This window comes from Mirounga leonina, unplaced genomic scaffold (genome assembly GCF_011800145.1).
Source record: "Mirounga leonina isolate KUSES-001 unplaced genomic scaffold, KU_Mleo_1.0 Mir_376, whole genome shotgun sequence".
In the NCBI taxonomy this organism is placed as follows: domain Eukaryota; kingdom Metazoa; phylum Chordata; class Mammalia; order Carnivora; family Phocidae; genus Mirounga; species Mirounga leonina.
In genome coordinates this window covers 9,757,614-9,779,707 of record NW_023270718.1, presented here as the reverse complement: position 1 = coordinate 9,779,707, position 22,094 = coordinate 9,757,614, and the positions used below count along the sequence as shown (strand labels likewise).

The following is a 22,094-nucleotide window of genomic DNA, read 5'->3' as shown; positions in this document are numbered from 1 at the left end:
CCCCCAGAGCTCGCACTGATAGGAGTAATGCTCTGTTCTGAACACTAGGCTCTCTGACGGGACCCTTCTAGTCATTGTCTCAAAGGTGCTCCATCCTGCTGACCTGGGCCATCACCTACAGTGCCACTGCCCTCCTTAATCATCCTTCACTCACCTGGCCCAGGCTTCCTGTCACATCTCTCTGCCAACCAGGGTTCCTTCCCTTGTTCCAGTAAGGAGATCACATTTGGCTTGGATATAGAAAAACCTGTGTACCCAAGAAGAAATGCAGCAGAGTCACAAAGGGGGTGTCTCAGAATTCATATCCAGTTCCTGGTTATCAATGAAGAGAAGAAATTAGAAAAGGCCAGAGAAGAGGAGGAAGTCATTTTTGGACTGGGGAAGAAGCTTTTTTAGGTGTTATCCTACAGAATTATCCATCCCCATTCTGTACAATCTCATTGAGAGCAGAGCAGAAACTCAACCAGAGTCTTGAAAGGCACCTCAGAAATTCACACCAAAGGCAGCAGATGTTCCAGTGGACAAATTTCAACCTTCCAGGGGTATTAACATCTTTTTCTTTTTTAATATTTTATTTATTTGGCACAGAGAGCGAGAGATCACAAGCGGGGGGAGCGGCAGAGGGAGAGGGAGAGGGAGAAGCAGGCGTCCCGCTGAGCAGGGAGCCTGATGCGGGGCTCGATCCCAGGACCCTGGGATCATGACCTGAGCCAAAGGCAGACACTTAACGACTGAGCCACCCAGGCGCCCCCAGGGGTATTAACATCTTACCTAGAGATGAAGTTGCTTAAGTTCTCCAGCATTCCATCTCTGCACAGATCCTACCTAGCAAGTTCCAGCCTGCCCCACTCAACCTGAGATGACTATCGCCACATCCCTAAACATCACTGACCCTTGAAACAACAAAATGATAATGTGTGCCATTGAAATAAATATTTATGACTAGAAAAATAGAAGGATGAGAAGGACATTGCCGAGCTGAAGCCAGCGAGCACATGAAGGAAACTGTGGCAATTCAAGGGGAGGGTCTGTACTTCTCTTGAGAGCTGCACAACTTCCTTCATAAAGGGAGATAGGTCCATCAAAAGATACTTCGAAGAACAAAAAGAATTCAAGTTCCATGGTTTTCCAGTAAATTTAACTGTAGAAGGTCAGTGCACAACTTCTTAATATGTCTGAATTGTCTTTAGTCCTTCTGTTCAGAAATTAGGCAGTGAATATGGAAACATTGATATATTTTTTAAGTGTTTGAATGCTTTCATAATGTTTAAAGAAAATTCAAATGAGAGAAATGGTTCTCTGGGGCCATTCTGCACCCCCGGAAGACAGTTGGCAGCATCTGCAGACATTCTGGTTAGCACCACTGGGATAGGGAATGCTACCAGCACCAAGTGGTAGAGGCCAGAGATGCTGCTGACCATTCACCAACGTATGAGACAGCACAACTAAGAATTATAAGCCTTAAATATCATTAGTACTGAGCTTGAGAAATCCTGAGCTAGAGAAACTTTTTTTTTCATGGAATCATTGCAAAATGGTTAACAGAGTCTCTGTTAGGAATTATGAGAGTTGTGTATTCTTTTAAAATATATTGAAGAGTCAGGTTCATCACTGTCTTAATGTTACCTCTCCTTACCAGGTCAGCTTCTTTAATCAGATTTATTTTTATTAGCTGCACACTCTCCCATGACATTGCACTAAGTGACTCAGCCTTTCATTTTGGGGCACTTGAGGTTGAACAAGATATCTTTAGGGACATTCCTAGCTCTGCTGATTTATGATTTTCAATACCTCATGCACTCTGGCTAGTCTCACCTAGCCCATCCCTAAGTGTGCTCTTTCCTTGTTCCCGAGCAATAGAATGCTAATGGCGGGTGGGGAGTAATCCAGGCTCACACAGATGTGGCCCACTACCCACACTTGTGGCTCAACATCAAATATGACCTTGGGTCAGGCATCCATCTGGAGGGACTGCTGGGCAATGTCTGATTCTATAACCAAATTCCCAATGCCACCCCCAATGTTACTACATTCTGAGGCTGAGACCTTCTGTCTTAGTCCATTCTGGCTGCTGTAACAAAGTACCAAAGTTAGCATCTGGTATCTTCAGAGTCTAAGTACCAGTCTGGGTGGCTTATTTACAATCGGAGTTTGTTTTTCATGGTTCTGGAGGCTGAAGTCCAAGATCAGGGTGGCAGCATGACTGGGCTCCGGTGAGGGCCCTCTCACAGGTTGCAGATGGCCAACTTGACATTACATCCTCACATAGTGGAAGAGTTAGGTAAGGGATCTCTCCAGAGACTCTTTTGTAGGGACACTAATCCCATTCATCCTGACCTAATCACTTAGTAAAGGTCCCACCTCCAAATACCATCACATATGAATTGGAAGAACATATTCAGATCACAGCAGAGACCAACCACCACCACTGCCCATCTCTTCCAACTGGGAAACCCTGTTCTGTAGATTACCATTAAAGCATTATTATGTGTGGTTCCTTTAAACACTGATTAGTCCATTAAACCATATTTCACATAGGAGTCTTTCATGTTTCACTGAAACAATGCATTTCTGGTCCATCGAGGCTCCTGCAAAACAGTCCATAGGAGATGTGAACACATGAACCCAGGTTAGAGAGGGGGGATTCTTAGCGAGAGCTTAGGGCTATTTGATCCTTTTGTGCATGGGTGAAACTTAGGCAGGAAATCCCCCCAAATTTTTCCTACATTTATATAAAATGAGCACAGTTTGAGGAAGGAGAAAGAAAGCATGACTTACCTAGGCCATGGCTTTCAGAATAGCAAGGACCAATGAGTCCTCCAGGTTCCTCTTCTGGGGAAGGGTGAGTCCTGAGAAGGCAGCCAAGGAGGGAAGAGAAAACATGAGAGGTCAGGCTTGCCTCCCAGAAAGACAGGTTGCAATTCTCTTCCTCCCTTATCTCATGCCAGCCTTCCGGTGTTCATGAAAATACTGAGCATCTTGGACAGATTTCTAAAATGTCCCTCACCCCCAAATTCTCCTCCCATGTTACATGCCCTGCATGATTATAATTTTAATTCTTGGGATGCCTGGGTGGCTCAGTCGATTAAGCGTCTGCTTCAGCTCAGGTCATGATCTCAGGGTCGTGAGATTGAGCCCCGTGTCTTTCCCCTCCCTCTCCCTCTGCTCCTCCCCCTGCTCTTGCTCTGTGTGTGGGCTCGCTCTCTCAAATACATACATAAATATTTTTTTTTAAGTTTTAAAATAAGAATAAAATAGAACAATTGAGAAGTCCTAATTAATATTTGGAAGAAAATTTCCTTGGGCTAAAAAAAGGACATGAGACTATCTAAGCATATCCTACTTAAGTTCCTGAATTCTAAGGCTAGAAACTCTTCCCAAAAGCCAGGACAGAAGCAGTTACTGTGGTAGGCAGAATTATAGCCCTCCAAAGATGTCTCTGTCCTAATCCCAGAAACCTGTTATGTTAGTAGCAAGGGGGAATTAAGTTGCAGGTAGATTTAAGATTGTTAATCAGCTGAATTTAAGACAAGATTATCCTGGATTGTCCACAGGAGCCATCATAATCACAAGGATCCTTAAAGGTGAAAGAGCGAGGCCAAAGAATCAGTGTCAGAATGATGCAATGTGAGAAAGACTCAAGAAGCTATTGCTGCCATTGAGGATGGAAAGGGGCCACACCAAGAATACAGGCAGCCTCTAGAAGCCAAAAAAGTGGTTTCTTTCACAGAGCCTCCACAAGAGAACACATCCCCATCAACACCTTGATTTGGCCCAGTGAGACCTATTTCAAACTTTTGATGTCCCAACAATAAATGTGTTGTTTTAAGCCACTAAGTTTTTGTTAATTTGTTACAAATACATCTACATGAGGTAAGAAAAATCAGATTACTGAGAAAAAACTATAATCCTAGAATGTTCTACCAAACGGAAGTATAATTTGTGAGGATCTTAGAAACTTTTCTGGACACATAAGGATTCAGAGAATACCAGGTATATACCATTTGTTGAGAAATAGAACTACTCAATAAAAGTCTAACCAAATAGCATTTGAAATAAAACTGTTACCACAAGACAGAGGGAAAAAAAAAGATGAAAAGAATCAGCAGCCAACAATGAATGTTACTTTCCCTGAGTATATTTAAAAAAATTTTTTTAAAGATTTTATTTATTTGAGAGAGAGAGCAAGCGAGCACAGAGGGAGAGGGAAAAGCAGACTCCCTTGCTGAGCAGGGAAGCTGATCTAGAGCTTGACCCCAGGACCCTGAGATCATGATCTGAGCCGAAGACAGACGCTTAACCTACTAAGCCACCCAGGCACCCCTACCTGAGTATATTTAAATTTAAATGGAAATCATGAGTGGGTCTGGCAGTAAGTAATGTAAGCATCATAAATGAAATAAAAGCAAAACTAAAAGCTTTGGATTAAGTTTATATTACGTTAGTGAAATGGAGGAAATGCGAAAGAACAAGCTGTGAAGGAAAGGAACAAGGAAGCAAGAGTGGTCTCTTCTTGGAGGAGAGTGGCAAAGTAAATTAATGGTGGGTATAGAAGTATAATACTGCTTTCATTCTGCCCAAATGGTAAGGAATGTGGAGATAACCACTACCCTAAACACAGTGGGAAGTTCCAATTTAGCAAAAGGGGAAATGATCAGCCAACATAAGGAAAAGACCAAAATAACACAAATAGGACATACAATGTAAAATGAAAAGAATAAAGTTGAATTAAGAATCAGCTGGGTTTTTTTTTGTTTCAAGAAACAACTGAAATGGGCGCCTGGGTGGCTCAGTTGGTTGGGCGACTGCCTTCGGCTCAGGTCATGATCCCAGGGTCCTGGGATCGAGTCCCACATCGGGCTCCCTGCTCGGCGGGAGGCCTGCTTCTCCCTCTCCCACTCCCCCTGCTTGTGTTCCTGCTCTCGCTGTCTCTGTCTCTGTCAAATAAATAATAATAAAATCTTTAAAAAAGAAAGAAACAACTGAAATGACAGGGGTTGAAAATAAAGGAATGAGCAAAAATATACCAGGTAAACAAAGACAAATCATTAGTAGTAGTGTTACCCAGTATGGAAATAAAATGCCAAAAGGATTACACTAGGCCAGGGTTGGCAAACTTTTATCTAAAGAGTCAGTCAGTATAGGATTTGTGGCTATAGTCTTTATTGCAACCACTGAGTTCTGCTGTTGTAGTGCAAAAGCAGTAGACAATATGTAAATAAATGAGCATGGCTGTGTTCCAATAAAGCTTTATTTATAAAGCAGGCAGCAGGCCAGATTTGGTTTGTCAACCCCTACACTTAGCCAAACAGGATACTATAATGATAAAAATAATGATTCATCAATAGGGGTTATGTTGTAGGTCTTTATAAATCAAGCAACATTAATTAAAAAGTAAAAATCTCTGAAAACTCAAGATTTTGGTTTAAAAAATTCATTTTAGGAAATTCTGATCCAGTGTACCAAATTGTTTAAGAACCTGGAGAATTTTATCATTATAATCCACTGGCTTAAACAGAATCTTATACCCAAGAAAAGTAGAATATATATTCTTTTTCAATGTTACAGAATATATACAAAAATCAATCCTGTATTTAGCTATGAAGAGAAATGAATTCAAAAAAGTAGGTATCTTCAGGCCACATTTACCAGTCGTAGTAAAATAAAATTTGAACTTACATAATTTAGGATGGTTTTGGCTACAAGTTTACAAAATATCCAACTAAAAGTAATTTCAGCAATAAAGGTTTATTTTATTTTTTTTTTTTACATAACAAGGCTTCACAGAGACAGTTCCAGAATTGTCCTGGTAACTCTGGGTCAGCTTCTCTGAGGTCCTCGGTTTTCTCCTTTTGGTTCCAACATGGCTATGGCAGCTCCAGGCATTATGTTCTCATAGGAGAATGTTTAAAAGCAGATGAGAGGAGATGGGAGTCTTCCTGATAGATCTGTCTCTTCTGAATGAGGAAAATCTGTCCCAGAAGCCCCTACAGATCCCTGGAACATACTGGCCTTACCCTGGAACATGAGAGCCATCCTGAGCTGCAGAAAACGCTGAAAAGTTAGCATCTGGTATCTTCAGAGTCTAAGGCAAGACACAGATGCTGCCAGTAGGAAGGGGAATCAGGTATGGCCGCTACGTAGGCAACCGGCCCCTTCTGTTTGTGACAAAAGTGATGAAAGATAATCTAAAACAACATAGAAATTGAGAAATATTATCTTAAATTTTGTTTATTCTTGGGTCAGGAAGAAATAAAAACAGATTATTGTAAGATAACCACTTTCTAATTTCATTATTTTCTCTTTTAATTTTGTACCAATTTGTTCTTTCATCACCTCAGTGTTTGGTATTGTCTTTTCTGGCTTCTTGAATAGTACATTTAATATATTTGAGAATAATCATTCAAGTTTTCATGCTTTGCATGCATTTAAAAGCCATAAAAATTCTTCTGAGTTACTTCAGCCACATGCTACAACTCCTGGAATGCAAATCTCTCAATTGTCATTTTTTCATTACCATGCATGGTAATTTACATGATTTATTTATTAACCCAAGAGTAATGGGGTACCTGGCTGGCTTAGTCGGTAGAGCATATGACTCTTGATCTCAGGGTCATGAGTTTGAGGCCCACACTGGGTGTGGTGCCTATTAAAAAAAAAAAAAAAAAGTTGAACCCAAGAGTAATTTGGCTGTTTTTTTTTTTCAAGTGCCAAAAAATGAAAATTTCTGGCTGTTGTTATAATTATTACAGTGTGGTTAGAAAATGTGATCCTGTAATATGTTAGAGACAAATTTTTTTTCCCAACCTTTCCTTGCTTCTTCAATAATTATGGTCTAAACAATTTATATCCGTAAAATTTTTCATTATTAATCTTATGACTCAGGATAAAGGATAGCTTGAATGAAGGCATTCCCATTTGCATTACATTCTTCAAGTCTTTCTGCAAAATATAAGAAGTTGGGACTAGCCTAAGCTAATGGGCTCTCCCCATTATTTCCATTGATATGGTTGCTTGCTAACATAAATTCTCTGATGATTAATAAAGGATAAGTGCTAATGGAAGGCTTTTCTACATTTATTATGTTCACTTGTGTTTCTTTATTATGCATTCTCTGGTGTTGAACAGTAGCTGAATTATGATGTAAAGTCCTCCCACATTCCTTATATTTACAAGACTTTTCCTCAGTATGAATTATCTGATGCTGAATCAGTTGTGAGCAATGACTGAAGGCCTTTCGACATTCCTTACATTCATATGGTTTCTCACCTGTATGAATTCTATAATGTACAGTAAGATGTGAGACCCGTTTGAAAGCCCTACCGCAAACCCTACATTGGTAGGGTTTCTCTCCAGTGTGAATTCTCTGATGTTGCTTAAGTTGTGAGCTCACTCTAAAGGCCTTCCCACATGCCTTGCATTCATAGGGTTTCTCACCAGTATGGATTCTCTGATGTCTAATAAGAGTTGAGCCTTGATTAAAGGCCTTCCCACATTCCTTACATTCATAGAGTTTCTTGCCCGTATGAATAGTCTGATGTTGAATCAACTGAGACCGATGACTAAAGGTCTTCCCACATTCCTTGCATGCATAGGGTTTTTCACCAGTATGAATTCTATAATGTACTTTAAGATGTGAGATCCTATTGAAGGCCTTGCCACATTCCTTACATTGATAGGGTTTCTCACCAGTATGAATTCGTTGATGTTCAATCAGCTGTGAACTTCGACTAAAGGCCTTTGCACAATCCTTACATTCATAAGGTTTCTCACCAGTATGAACCCTCTGATGTTGTATGAAATTTGAACCAGAATTGAAGGCCTTTCCACATTCGTTACATTCATAGGGTTTCTTGCCAGAATGAATATTCTCATGTTGAATTAGTCGTGAGCCATACTTAAAGGCCTTGCCACATTCCTTACATTTATAGGGTTTCTCATTAGCATGAATTCCTTGATGATTAATAAGGAAGTCCTCCTGCCAGAAGTCTTTTCTACATTCGTTATATTCATAGGGTTTTTCTCCACGATGAGTTTTCTGATAAAAAGGAAATGATGCTTGTTGGTTTAAAGTGGCTATTTCTTCATGACTGATTATCATTTGACTCAAATGTCCATCTGGATTTCCCCGTTGTCTGTCAAACTGGCTTCTGCATTCCCAATCATCTTGGAACCTCGAACACTCAAGACCATAACTTGTGAGGCTTTCCATTATCTCCCACTGTGGCGTCTGTATTTCATAAATGTGCTGCTCTGGAGATGATACCTTGGTATCATACCTGGACTCCAGTACTGGAAAAAAAAAAAAAAAAGTTTTTTCCTTTTCCAGAAAAAGGAACTTCTATAGTGAAAACCAGGAAACTTAAACTCATGAGTATACCTATAAGCTCTTGAATGTGGCTAGGCAATTTGAAAATGGGTAAGTAGAAGAGAGGCAGAGGAAATACCATAAATTGAGATGGAGTAGTCAGAGGGAGGTTGTAAGAGTAGTTCTAAAATGTTAGTGTGGATCAGAATCACCTCTGAACCATGTTTTTAAAAAAATGAATGTTTCTATGAACCCCTAGAAAACACATATAATCTTGAGTGACAGAAAAAATCATTGGTTGCCTGGGGCTGGGTAAATGAGCAACTGTGTAGAAAGTGCACAAGGGAACTTTTCAGGGCAATGAAAATGTTCTCTAGCCTGTGGTTATGGTTATGCAAGTGTATACGTTTGTCCATACTCATCAAGATACTGTACTTAAAATGCATGCATTTTATTGAATATAAATTATACCTCAATAAAGCAGATTTTAAAAGATGATGGGGAAGGGTAGCTGGATCTTCATCTGGCCAGAGGCATACAATGGTGTATCTGCTTGCCAGGGGACGTGGTAGGACAGGGAGGCTGGTCTCACCTGTCCACTGGGAGTTACAGTAACACAGCTGTGGCATTCTGCTGTGAAGCCTTCTATCTCTGAAGTTCAGCTGAATACCATGGCTTAGACCTGGTGTCTACTAAACCAGTCTCTCCTGGACCTTTCCATTACCTAGATGTGACGGTGGAAAAAGAAGGGCCCTGTTCCTTATTTAGAGAATTAGGCCCCAACTTAATGGGGGTGGCTTCTTCAGGGCAACATTCTTTGCTGCCTATTCAAACTGCAGGGAGAAGTCAAATGGTATATTTGATCCTGGTTTTACCTATTACATGATTTCAGTTGCAGTGGCCTGTTTTATGTAATCACAGCAACCAAATCCATTTGGAATTGGTTACAGCTTAATGCAAGGAACTATGGGGAAAGCAAGTGGGTGCTTCTGAATGTGCTTATGAAGTGTAGTAGACAGGGGCGCCTGGGTGGCTCAGATGGTTAAGAGTCTGCCTTCGGCTCAGGTCATGATCTCGGGGTCCTGGGATCGAGCCCCACATCGGGCTCCCTGCTCAGCGGGGAGCCTGCTTCTTCCTCTGCCTGCTGCCCTCCCTGCTTGTGCACATGCTCTCTCTTTCTCTGATAAATAATAAATAAACAAACAAACAAGTAAAATCTTTAAAAAAAAAAAAGTGTAGTAGACAGATGACCAAAGAGGATTTTATAGGAGCAGGTCTGCTTCATATGGTGGCATATCACAGAACATTATTCATTTGGTTACGTGTGAAAGTATTAAGCAAAAGCTACTAGAATAAAAAGTTTGACAATGAAACACAATGACGGGTCTATGAAAGAAATATCAGATTTTGTGGGAATGATGCCGCTGCCATCTCAAAAACTTGTACTATAACCACAGTGCGTCCACATGAAGTTGTAAGAACAAGACAACATGAAGAGGACACAAAGTACAGATATTTTTTCAGACACCATGTCTGGTTGTTTTTTTAAATTTTTTAAAAAGATTTTATTTATTTATTTGAGACAGAGAGCATATAAGCAGGGGGACCAGCAGACAGAGGGACAGGGAGAGGCAGGCTTCCTGCAGAGCAGGGAGCCCGATACAGGGCTCAATCCCAGGACCCTAGGATCATGACCTGAGCCAAAAGAAGACGTTTAACCGACTGAGCCACTCAGGTGCCCCTGTCTGGTTGTTCAGAAAGAAGGTTTTGGGTCTCTTCACTGTGGTCTGACAATTCTATTGAGACAGATTCCAAATATGGCCATTATGATGGCAACCCGTGAATTGGTGGTTGACCTACTCAACAGTTAGCAACATCTGCCTGCCATCCTATGAAGGACAACCAAAAGACTACATGGAAACTGGAACATGGAAATTTAAAGCCAACCTGGTAGAAAGAGAAGACGAATTTGGGAACATTTAACTATGCCCAAATGGAAATTTGGTTTTAGGAATTAAAGTAAGGCACATTACTTGCTTTTTGGGCAATGTGGAAAAAGGACATGCCACTAAAAACAATCCTCTCCCCAGACTTCCACTTTTTCTACTTTTCTATCACAGATTGTGTTGATTTATGGCAGAGTATGGTGTTGTTTATGAGCCCTTTTACACTCATCTAAATTAAGCCATCCCTAATTATATACTGTGTTGTAGGCATCCAAAGATAGTACTGACAGTCATAATTTTCTGACTTCTGTTCAACTCCCTATAAAGTTGCAAAATAGCAACAAGAATAGTGAGGTCTTCTGTATTAACTTAATGGTTCCCTGACAGGGACTGGCAGAGTATTTTATTTTATTTTATTTTATTTTAAAGATTTTATTTATTTATTTGACAGAGACAGAGAGAGACAGCTAGAGAGGGAACACAAGCAGGGGGAGTGGGAGAGGGAGAAGCAGGCTCCTGGCCGAGCAGGGAGCCCGATGCGAGGCTCGATCCCAGGTCCTGGGATCGTGACCTGAGCCAAAGGCAGACGCCCAACGACTGAGCCACCAGGCGCCCCGGCAGAGTATTTTAAATTTAATTATTTAGCATTAGTAGTCACTGTTTTGTATAACCAAAGAAATAGGTCTAAAAATCTTACAGATAGTCTTAGCATCAAGATATTTTAGTTCCCTCATATGAACCTCAAGGGATCCCAAGAGCCAAAATAATCTTGAAAAGGACAAACAAAGTTGGAGGTCTCACACTTCCTGATTTCAAAACATACTGCAAAGCCACAGTAATCAAAATAGTGTGGTACCAGCAAAAAGGCAGACATAGACAAATGGAACAGAATTAGAGAGCCCAGAAATAAACCCCCATGCATATGGTCAAATTATCTTTGATACGGTGCCAAGACAACACAATGAGTAAAGGACAGTCTCTTTAACAAATGGTTCTGAAGAAATTGGGTATCCACATGCAAAAGAATGAGGCAGGACCCTTACCTTACACCATATACAAAAATTAACTCAAAATGGATTAAAGACCTAAATGTAAGACCTAAAAATGTTAAGTTCCTAGAAGAAAGCACAGGGGGAAAACTTCATGACATTGCATTTGGCAATGATTTCTTGGATATGGCACTAAAGGCCCAGGTAACAAAAGCAAAAATAGACAAATGAGACTACATCAAGCTTAAAATCTTTTGTGCATCAAAGGAAACAATCAAAAAAGTAAAAAGGCAACCTTCAGAATAGGAGAAAATATTTCTAAATCATATATCTAATAAGAGGTTACTATCCAGTATATATAAAGAACTCCTACAATTCAACAACAACAGAAAAACTACCCTATTAAAAAACTGGCAAAGGACCTGAATAGACATTTCTCCAAAGAAGGTATACAAATGGCCAAGAAGCACATGAAAACATGCTCAACATCACTTATCATTAGAGAAAGGCAAATCAAAACTATAACGAGATAATGCCACAAAGCCATTAGGATGGCCACTATCAAACAAAACAGACAATAACAGGTGTCAATGAGGATTTGGAGACACTGGAACCATTGTGCCCTGATGATGGGAATGTAAAATGGTGCAAACACTATAGAAAACAGTATGGAGGGTCGCCTGGGTGGCTCAGATGGTTAAGTGTCCGACTCTTAGTTTTGGCTCAGGTCGTGATCTCATGGCTTATGGGATCAAGCCCCATATCGGGCTCCTTGCCCAGCAGGGAGTCTGCTTGAAAGATTCTTTCCCTCTGCCCCTGCCCCCAGCTCTCTCATGCACTCTTTCTCTCTCTCCCTAAAAATAAATAAATACATCTTTTAAAAAAGGAAAGAAAGAAAGAACAGTATGGAGGGGCGCCTGGCTGGCTCAGCTGGAAGAGCATAAAACTCTTCATCTTAGGGTCATGAGTTTGAACCCCATGTTGGGTACAGATTACTTAAAAAAAAAAAAAAGAAAAAGAAAAAACCAGGGAACGTTCTAAAAAAATTAAAAATAGAATTACCATATAATATAGCAATTCCACTTCTGAGTATATATCCCAAAGAACTGAAAGAATCTGAAAGAGACACCTGCACACTCATGTTTACTGCAACATTATTGACAATAGCCAAGAAGTGGAAGCCACCCAAATGTCCATTGACGAATGGATAAAAAAGTTGTGGTACATACGTATAGCCTTAAAATTGAAGGAAATCCTGTCACATGTTACAACATGGATTAACCTTAAGGACATCATGCTAAGTGAAAGAAGCTAAACTCTAAAGGCCACATATTTTAAGATTCCATTTATGTGAAATATCCATAATGAGCAATTCCACAGAGATAGAAAGCAGATTACTGGTTGCCAGGGGCTGGGGGGAGAGGGCAGTGAGGAAACTATTTAAGTACAGGGTTTCCTCTGGGGTGTGTTTAGGAAAAACACACCTCTCAACACGACTCCACTATACATACTTCCCTTCTGACGCTTCTGGTGACAAAATGTGTGCTAAGCAATTCTCCAACTCTGATGGATACCAACTGGGTGTCCTACAGATTTAAGTCAATTTTCATACTGTCTTTCTGCAGAAAGCATCAGATCCCACAGATTAAGAGCTCAGGCCCACAGACTACCTCTGCTCCCTTCACCCTCCACCCCAATAAACTGGAGGTTCCCACCACCCCTCCTGGGGTTCAATCATTTGATAGACTGGCTTACAGAATTCAGGAAAATGGTTTACTTACTAGATTACCAGTTTACTACAAAGAATATAACTCATATCAGTCAGATGAAAGAAATGCACAGGACAAGGTAGAGGGGGAGGGATGTGGAGATTCTACACCCTCTCCAGGAACACTACCCTCCCAGTACCTCCACATGTTCGCCAACCCAGAAGCTCTTCAAACACTGTACTTTGGGGACTTTTTTATGGAAGCTTCATTACATAGGCAGGATTGATTAAATCATTGCCCTTTGGTGATTCAGTCAACCTCCAGTCCCTCCAAAGTTTGGGGGATAGAGCTGAGAGTTCCAACCCTCTAATTACAAAACTGGTTTTTCTCTCAACCAGCCCCCTTCCTGAAGCTATCCAGGTGACCCCAACCACAGTCATCTCATTAGCATACAAGAAGACTTATCACTTCAGAGACTCCAAGGGCTTTAAGAGCAGTGTGCCAGAAAACAGGGGTGAAAACCACAGGGTGATAAAAATATTCTGAAAACAGATAATGGTGATATTGCACAACACTGTAAATGTACTAAATGCCAATGTACTATACACTTTAAAATGGTTAAAAAGATGAATTTTGTTATGTATATTTTACAGTGATTTTTTAAAAAGTTAAAAGGAGCAGAAAAAATATAAATTACCACACTGATTCAAGAAATGCAACATTTGAATGTTTAGATTAGTATTCAGTATTAGGAGTTCAAGTATTAGGAAATCTATTCATATAATCCAGACTTCATAGATTAAAATAAGAAAACTTAATATGAAAAGGTGGATACTTCTTTAACCAAATAAAATATCTCTATTTCATTCCTAAATGTGATATTATGCTTAATGAAAAGACACAAAAAACATTTCTATTAAGGTCAAGAACAAGCTTAGGATGTAAACTACCCCCATTAACGTTGTTCTGGGGGTACTACATAATCAGTTTCCTACTCAGGCAAAAGGAAAAAAAAACCCAAGAGCTATAAAAATGCAAAAAGATTATCACCATTTGCAGATGATATGAATGTCTACTTGGAAAGCTCAAGAGTATTACATGAAAAATTGTTGTAAATAATGAGAAAATTCAGTAAGTTGGGTTAACTACAAAATTAATCTGAAGATATGAATGGCTTTTGCCAGGTATAAAAAACAACTGGTTGGGATATAATAGGGATGAAAGGGCCCCATTTCCAATAACAGCAATAAATATATACTACCTAGCAGTAAATATAATAAGAAATGTACAAGAGCCATATAAAGAAAACTTTAAAACCACCAGGGGGTGGACATAAAGGAAGGAAGAGCCTATCATTTTCTTAAATAGATAAAAATCAATTAAAAAAATAAGTTTTCTCCTCAATCTGAAAATTTACTGTGATCTCAAGTAAGAATAATTACATGATTTTTTTAAAACCAGATATTCTCATTTTAAAGTTCAGATGGAAAAATAAATGAGTATAGCCAAGAAAATTCTGAAAAATAAGAATGAGGAGGAACTAGTCTACCAGATATTTAAAACCTTCAATAATTAAAACAGTATGGTATTGGACACATAGTTAGACAAAGAGATTAATGAGACAGAACCAAAAGTCAAAAGATATATCCAGAGGCAACAGAGTAGATGATAAAGGTGGCTATACAGATTAGTGGTGAAAAGATAAAATGAGCTAATAAATGCTGTTTGAATAAACTGATAACAACCTGGAAAATAGTGTGAAATCACATCTTGCACTCAGGATAAACTCCACAGGGATCATAAATAGCACCATAAATATACCAGGAAAAAAACCACAGGAGACTCATTTATAATGTCAAAGGGGTAAGTCCTCTTTGATTATGATGTAAACCCACAGATCTAAGAAGTAAACAAAACTCAGCACCCCAAACAGTCAAACATAAGCTGTCAAACTAAAATGACAAAAACAAAAGCAAAAATGATATTACGGGTGTGGCTGGCAGAATACTGGCCTCCCAAAGATGCCAGTGAAGACACTGGGTTATACAACAGCACGCATCTTCTCTCCTTTTTCTTTTTTTTAAAGATTTATTTATCTGTCAGAGAGACAGTGAGCGAGCACACAAGCAGGTGGATCAGCAGGCAGAGGGAGGAGCAGGCTCCCCACTGAGCAAGGAGCCCGATGCGGGACTCGATCCCAGGACCCTGGGTCATGACCTGAGCCGAAGGCAGTCGCTTAAACCGACTGAGCCACCCAGGTGCCCCTGTATCTCCTCTCCTGATGTTCACTCCACACTTGACCTCGTTCACTCCCGGGGGCCAACTACCACTTCAATGTGGATGAATCTACCACGTCTGTAATGTTTAATTCTTGGTTCCCCATCTGAAGTTCTCTTACAGTACATTGTATGTGGTGGAAACTGTTTCTCGTGGAAACTGTTTATCAACCAACACATTCTTGGTCTCACATTGTCACACTTGACTTTGAACTTTGGTTCTCAATCAGGGAAGATTTTGCCCCCTGGGGGACATCTGGTAATATCTGGAACATTTCTGATTGTGACAACCGAAGGGAGGGGGGGTTATACTCGCAACTAATGAGGAGAAGCCAGGGAGGCTGCTAAACATCCTACAGTCCACTGGGCGGCCCCGTTGTGTCAACAACGCTGAGGCTGAGCAACCCTCCATCCAGAGCAAGGGAACAGGCAGGGAAGAAGCCCTGAGGCAGGAACATGCTTTCTTCTTTTTTTTTTTTTTTAAGATTTTATTTATTTATTTGAGAGAGAGAGAGAGACAGCGAGAGCAGAAACACAAGCAGGGGGAGTGGGAGAGGGAGAAGCAGGCTTCCCGCGGAGCAGGGAGCCCGATGCGGGGCTCGATCCCAGAACCCTGAGATCATGACCTGAGCCGAAGGCAGACGCTTAACGACTGAGCCACCCAGGCGCCCCAGGAACATGCTTTCTGTATCAAAGTTGGGGAGGGTAAATTTGCACTGTCTGTGCTCATTCTACCACAGCACAGCTGAGTAGTTGTGACAGAGACCATATATGGCCCACAAAACCCACAGATATTTACTCTCTGGCCCTTTAAAGACAATACTTGCCAACCCCTACATTAAAGGTATAGCAAAGAGGCTTGTGTGGCTGTAGCCGAATGAGCAACAAGGAGAGTAGCAGGAGAGGAGATCAGAGAGAATGTGGGACGCCGATCATAAAGCAACACAGTCCAAGAGAACTTTCTATGATGCCGAAAATGTTCGATTCCACCCTAATATACTAGCTACTAGCTACCCAAGGCTGCTGAGCATTTGAAATGTGGCTACAGGCTACCATGGAATGGAATGTTACATTTTATTTAATTTTAGTTAAAGTTAAAATTTAAACAGCACGTTTGGCCGGCGGCTACTATATTAGATAGCACGTAGAGGCTTCTAGGCCATGGTATCGATTTTGGATTTTCTCTTGAGTGCGATGGGAATTTACTAGTAGGTCTTGAGCAGCAATGCAATATACCCTCACTTTGGCTGCTGTGTAGACAATACACTGTAGTGGACAAGACTAGAAGCAGAGGGATGGGGAGGAGGCTACTGCAATCGTCTAAGCCAAAGATGATGGTGGCGTGGATGGAATGGTAGCAGTGGTCTTGGTGAGAAGTGGTTAAATTCTGGACATAATTCAAGGTAGAGAAAACAGGCCTTGCTGACAAACAAACGTGAGAGAGAAAAGTCAAGAATGCTTTAAGAGTTTTTGACTTGAGGGGCGCCTGGGTGGCTCAGTCGTTAAGCGTCTGCCTTCGGCTCAGGTCATGATCCCAGGGTCCTGGGATCGAGCCCCGCGTCGGGCTCCCTGCTCGGCAGGAAGCCTGCTTCTCCCTCTCCCACTCCCCCCTGCTTGTGTTCCCTCTCTTGCTGTGTCTCTCTGTCAAATAAATAAATAAAATCTTAAAAAAAAAAAAAAGAGTTTTTGACTTGAGCAAGTATAAGAATCAAGTACCCTATTACTAAAGTGTGGAAGAAAGAGGGAAGAGCAAATTGTTAAGGAGGATCAAGAACTCCTTTCTGGGCTTGTTAAGTTCAAAGTCCCCATGAACACGGAAGTGGATATGATGAGAAGGCAGCTGGAGTTTAAAGGAAAAGCTAAAGATGATGGAAATGTTCTGTATCTGCGTTGTCCAATACAGTAAGCACAAGCCACAAAGTGGCTCCTGAACTTCTGAAATGTGGCAAGTGCAACTGAGGTACTGATCTTCTTAATGTATTTCACTGTAATTAAATTACAACAGCCACATGGGGCCAGTGGCTCCATACTGGACAACACAGGTACAAAAAGTATTTAAAGCATGGTAATGGAGAGGGTCCTAGGGAATGAAAATAAACAGGAAAGAAAAAACCCAAGTTTGAGCCCTGGGGGACTCCAACATTTAAAGAAAGTGAGACAATCCCATCAGAGGAGGCTGAAGATGGTTTAATGAGGAGGTAGTGATGTCCCAAATACACAGAAATGTTTCAGGAAGAAAGGAACAACCACTTTTGTGAAATGTTGCTGACAAGCTACAAGAGATGATAAGTGGGACCTGACCTCTGAGTTTGGCATCTTGGAGGGAAAATTTTCTACCTCAAAGGTCTTCTTTTCTCTTCCACCCACTAGACGGTTATCTGTGGTAGCTTCTCTCTTCCCACACAGGCCTCACTCACCTGGACACAGGCCTCCTCTTGACGTTTTCTCTACCACCCAGGGCTCTTTGCCCTCCTCCAGGAAGGAGATCACATCAGGTTTGGCGATGGCAAGACCTGGATGTGAGAAAAAACATGCCACCCGGTTATGGTGTGGGGTCCCAGAATTCAGATCCAGGACCTGGTTGGCGAGCAGGAGAGGCGGTTGCAGGAGAGACCAGAGGAAGATGTGACAGTCACCTGAGGGTTGGGGAAGATATAGTATCAGCCCAGGGAGCTGCTCTTTAACCACTCAAAAGGTACCTGGAAACAGACAAGGAACAGATATGCCAAGGGTAACATACAGACTAATATGCCAGGTCATCTTACCCAGTGAGACCAGGTTGCTATAGGTCTCCAACATCACGTCTCTGTACAAATCCCTCTGAGCGGGTGCAAGCTGTTCCCATTCCTCTTGGGAGAAGACTATGGCCACATCCGTGAACAAGTCTGACTCCTGAAACAACAGGCAGGTATGTTATTGGCATATTTCAAGGAAATGTATCGTGGTGGGATGAGAGGAGACGGAGGAGGTCTTTGCAGGAATGGGGTGTTCTGGTGAAAAGGAAGGCTGGGGCTGGAGGCCTCCAATGTGAGCAGGTTACAGGAGAGGGTCGGCATGAGTAAAACAGTGTTGAAATGTTCTTGAGCATTACTTTTCACTACAAACCCAAGCTCTGTACATAGATCTGAGAGGAAAATTAAAATTCAGCCAAGTGGAGTTTCCCCAGTTGTGACAAGCAGCATACTAAAGCACGTTGCCTACTCTGTCCTTGGCATATAATAAATTCTCAATAAGGGGCACCTGGGTGGCTCAGTCGTTAAGCATCTGCCTTTGGCTCAGGTCTTGATCCTGGGGTCCTGGAATCGAGCCCCGCATCGGGCTCTCTGCTCAGCAGGAAGCCTGCCTCTCCCTCTCCCACTCCCCCTGCTTGTGTTCCCTCTCTCGCTGTCTTCTGTCAAATAAATAAATAAAATCTTCAAAAAAAAAAATAAATTCTCAAAGAGAGGCCTATAATTTCTACTTTTGTACAACAACAAAACAAACCAACAATTTCTGATAGACTTACCCTCAAATGTTTTATTAAAGAAATGTTTTCTATCTTAGAAAATATGATTTTCATATACATTGAGAATTATTTGAAGACAGAGGTTCATCATTATGTCAGGACATATCAAAGCATTCTTCCTTATGAGAAAAATCTTAAGATTACTTTGATTAGCTGTACAATTTTCTATCGAGTGAAAAAATGACTCAACCATTCTCTTATTTTGGATGCAGAGGTTGGATCAGATCTCTGAAGGCTCTTCCAAGCTCTGCCTACCTGGATTCTGAAAAATTCATCCATCTGGTTGGTTGCCTCACAATCCCCTCAACCTCTGTACTTCTCTCGTTCTCAAGCTGAAGAAGCGGCTATAGAATGACCCACATTCAAATGCTCTGTTTGACCTCAAACTGCACCTTGATTCTGGCATCTAATCTCCCACAGATACCCAGCTAAGAGATCGTGCCTCACACTGAAATTGAGACCAACCAAGACCTGTTCCCATGCTTTTCCATGTTATATCCCTCATAAATATTCATCTCCATTTCATCAAACCTCGGTTTTCAGTTTATACAAGGAAACGGATTTCTGCTCTATCTAGCCTCCTGGCAGAATACCACACCATCAGAAGATATGGAATGCTATACAGAATGAACCCATGGGCATTGGTCAGAGTGGAGGGGGCAGTGGGAGAGAGTACCAGCTGCCGGGCCTTTATAGTCCCTAAAATGGGAACCTCTGAGAACTGGATTCTTGGATGAAACCCAGATGGGAGGCTTCGAGATAAACAAAGGAAATATTTACATGATTTTAAAACTCACAAGGGACATGACTTTTAGAATTTCATGGGCTGATGGGTCCTCCTCCAGGTTCCTCTCTTGGGGAAGGGCAGAGTCCTGAGATGGCAGAGCTGGGGGAGGAAAGAGCAAACATGAGAGGCCAAGCTTGCCTTACAGCTCCCAGAATGCCATGGTTACAAGTCCCCACCTTTTTATCCCCCGCTCCCTACAAAAACTAGAGTTGGAACACTGTGGCCTTTACCCAACTCTAGGAAACCTAGCTTTAGCTGTTGCCAATGACACAGGGAACCAGTGGCCCTTTCTCTCCCACTTCCCTTAAATATCCAGAGAATTCCACCTTGTTACTGATGCAGATCTGTGATGGGGATGCTCAGTCCTGGTTCAGTGACTAGACCACATGGTGTCCCAAGGACAAGAAAGGCTGTCCTCAGGCCAGGGAGCACAGCCTGCCTGATTGGCATCAGCCCAGCCCAGCCCAGAGTGAAGCCTTCCCAGAAATAGACCATTTAACTCTCTCGTACCCACAATGTAACACCTCCCGGGCTCTTTACTCAACTTCCAAATTCACAGAGAACCTTACAGCCCTTCCGAAGGCCTGGTGGACACCACTTTGTGGACCCCGCCTTGAGTCAACAAACGGGGTGTGACTGCAATGGGCAAATTAGATGGCTCCATTACCACCACATAAATGTGCCCCTGCACAGAGACTAACAGTAAGCAAAGCTGTGTGCACAAAATTTACTGAAAAAGAGAACAAAAATTGGTCCGTAACAGTCCACAAAAGTAGGCAAGTGGTTGAATCACTGTTCGCACAGCCATATGATGGAACACCAAACAACTATCAAAAATTATGTGGGGCGGGGCGCCTGGGTGGCTCAGTCGTTAAGCGTCTGACTTCGGCTCAGGTCATGATTCCAGGTCCTGGGATCGAGCCCCGCATCAGGCTCCCTGTTCAGCGGGAAGCCTGCTTCTCCCTCTCCCACTCCCCCTGCTTGTGTTCCCTCTCCTGCTGTGTCTCTCTCTGTCAAATAAATAAATAAAATCTTAAAAAAAAAAAAGTTATGTGGGGCAACATTAACTGACAAAAAAAGATATTCACAAGTGGTCTCTTTATACAACATGAGAACATTCCGCAGAAGAGGTCAAACCACCCACCTACTGATTGGCACATGGGCTTAAAAAAAGAACTGGGGGAAAAAAAATCCAAGTATTAAGAATGATGTCATTTAACCACTTTGTGAGTTCATCATTAAACGAGCAGTATTCTATAAAGGAACTCAGAACAATGCCTGGCACGTTACAAATATTTAAGTCTAAGAAATACGTCAATGAAGTAATTGATCGTTCCTTAACATGTAACAGAAATTTTTTTTCTTGCTATGACCACTGCCTTAGCATTGTCTGTAATAGCTTTATGGTATTTTATGACACGAGTGGCCCATGATTTACTCAACCATTTCCCCACTGCTGGACACAGATCTTTTACAAGACCATCTAAAAGGTTCTCAAATTTAAGTCTCTGCTTCTGAACTAGGAGTGCTAAATATTTTGAGGTCTTTGCAACTGTTTGAGAATCTTATGAAACAAGGATTTGTCCCAAATTAAAAAAAAAAAAAAAAAAAAAAGAGGCACGCGCAGGAAAGACTGTAAAACATCGACCAGCGTTTTGGGGAGTCGGGGACCCCTTCACACCCACCTAAGGGGTCCACGGACCGGGGCTAGGAGCCTGGGCGCGGAGGCCGATGGGAAATGTAGTCCAGAGCCCGGAGAGCCGCAGACCGACGCTGGGGCGAAACGTTCCGGTTCTTCCCAGGCCCGAGATCCGCCCGGCCGTGGAGCCCGCTCCCGCAGGGACCCAGGTGCGCCTGGCAAGCTCCAGAGCCCCTCACCTGCCGCCTCCTCGGGCTCAGGTGCCCCCGCGGCCGCGCTCTCCGCAGCCCCGGGAGCGCTTCCTCGTCGGTATCGGCGGACCCGCCGCCTGGAGCCGGAAGATGGCGCAGGCGCACAAAGCACCGCGAATGCTGCCTCGCGAGCGGGCCGTCGCCGCAGGCCCTTCTGGGAAACGTAGTCTCTAGGCGCAAAGGCCTAGCCAAACCTCGAGGCCGGATCTCGCGATGTTCCGCGGTGGGCGGGGCCCGGATGTGCTCCGGCGGTGCGCCCGTGTGGCGGCGGGCCGTGCTCGAGGGAGCGCGGCGGCGTCTGGGGCTCCCCGGGAAGGTCTGCGCGTCGGTGCGCTGTGTGGGCGCAGTCGCGTCTCTGGTGGCGGGGACCCCGTCGTCGCGTGTGGCTGGGACCGGTCCGCTCTGGGTACACGCTCGTGCGAGGCGGTCACAACGTCTGTGAAAATGTTTCTCGTTCATTCAACCATCTCCGAGGAGCAGCCGTTTTACCAGGAGGTTCCGAGGGAGGAAAAAGCCCGAATTTATCCGGTGCCTAATTTTAAACGTTGTTACCTCCTCTGAAGTGAATGGAGTTGAGGAAGGAGAGCGCAGAATGAGCGAACGTGTTTTAAAGTCTATTTTCGTGTGTTGACTCCTGTCAGTAATCTCTACCCCCACGGTGGGGCTTGAGCTCAAGACCTGAAG

General features: G+C 42.5%; 1 protein-coding gene and 1 long non-coding RNA gene across 5 annotated transcripts in view; one reads left to right on the top strand and one right to left on the bottom strand.

The window, feature by feature from the left end:
- LOC117997934 overlaps window positions 1-4,828 on the top strand; it is a 14,645-nt gene extending 9,817 nt beyond the window's left edge. The window contains exon 4 of the long non-coding RNA XR_004675916.1: window positions 3,555-4,828. This is a non-coding gene — a long non-coding RNA (uncharacterized LOC117997934). The remainder of the gene's footprint in view (window positions 1-3,554) is intronic.
- ZNF582 (zinc finger protein 582) lies at window positions 697-22,094 on the bottom strand. Of its 4 annotated transcripts, none has more exons than XM_034986173.1 (5): window positions 21,399-22,094; window positions 17,994-18,120; window positions 17,646-17,741; window positions 2,779-2,849; window positions 697-2,588 (listed from the first exon to the last, which is right to left on the bottom strand). In XM_034986173.1, exons 1-4 carry the CDS (start codon window positions 21,867-21,869, stop codon window positions 2,779-2,781), a joined length of 765 nt encoding a protein of 254 aa, XP_034842064.1. In that variant the 5' UTR covers window positions 21,870-22,094; the 3' UTR covers window positions 697-2,588. The 4 variants fall into 4 exon arrangements, with proteins under 4 accessions (XP_034842064.1, XP_034842062.1, XP_034842063.1 ...); XM_034986171.1 differs by lacking the exons at window positions 697-2,588; window positions 2,779-2,849 and adding exons at window positions 6,862-8,292; window positions 19,531-19,619 and having other exon boundaries at window positions 21,206-21,545; XM_034986172.1 differs by lacking the exons at window positions 697-2,588; window positions 2,779-2,849 and adding exons at window positions 6,862-8,292; window positions 19,531-19,619 and having other exon boundaries at window positions 21,399-21,542.

Bases quoted from the DNA above. Each gene is read 5' to 3' on its own strand.
- ZNF582 (XM_034986169.1), bottom strand. From the start codon at position 21,869: ATGAACGAGAAACATTTTCACAGACGTTGTGACCGCCTCGCACGAGCG. The intron at 17,742-17,993 runs GTAAGATGACCT...TCTCACATCCAG, and splicing joins TAGCAACCTGGTCTCACTGG to GTCTTGCCATCGCCAAACCT. The intron at 8,293-17,645 runs GTGAGTGAGGCC...TTTTTTTTCCAG, and splicing joins AAGAGGAGGCCTGTGTCCAG to TACTGGAGTCCAGGTATGAT.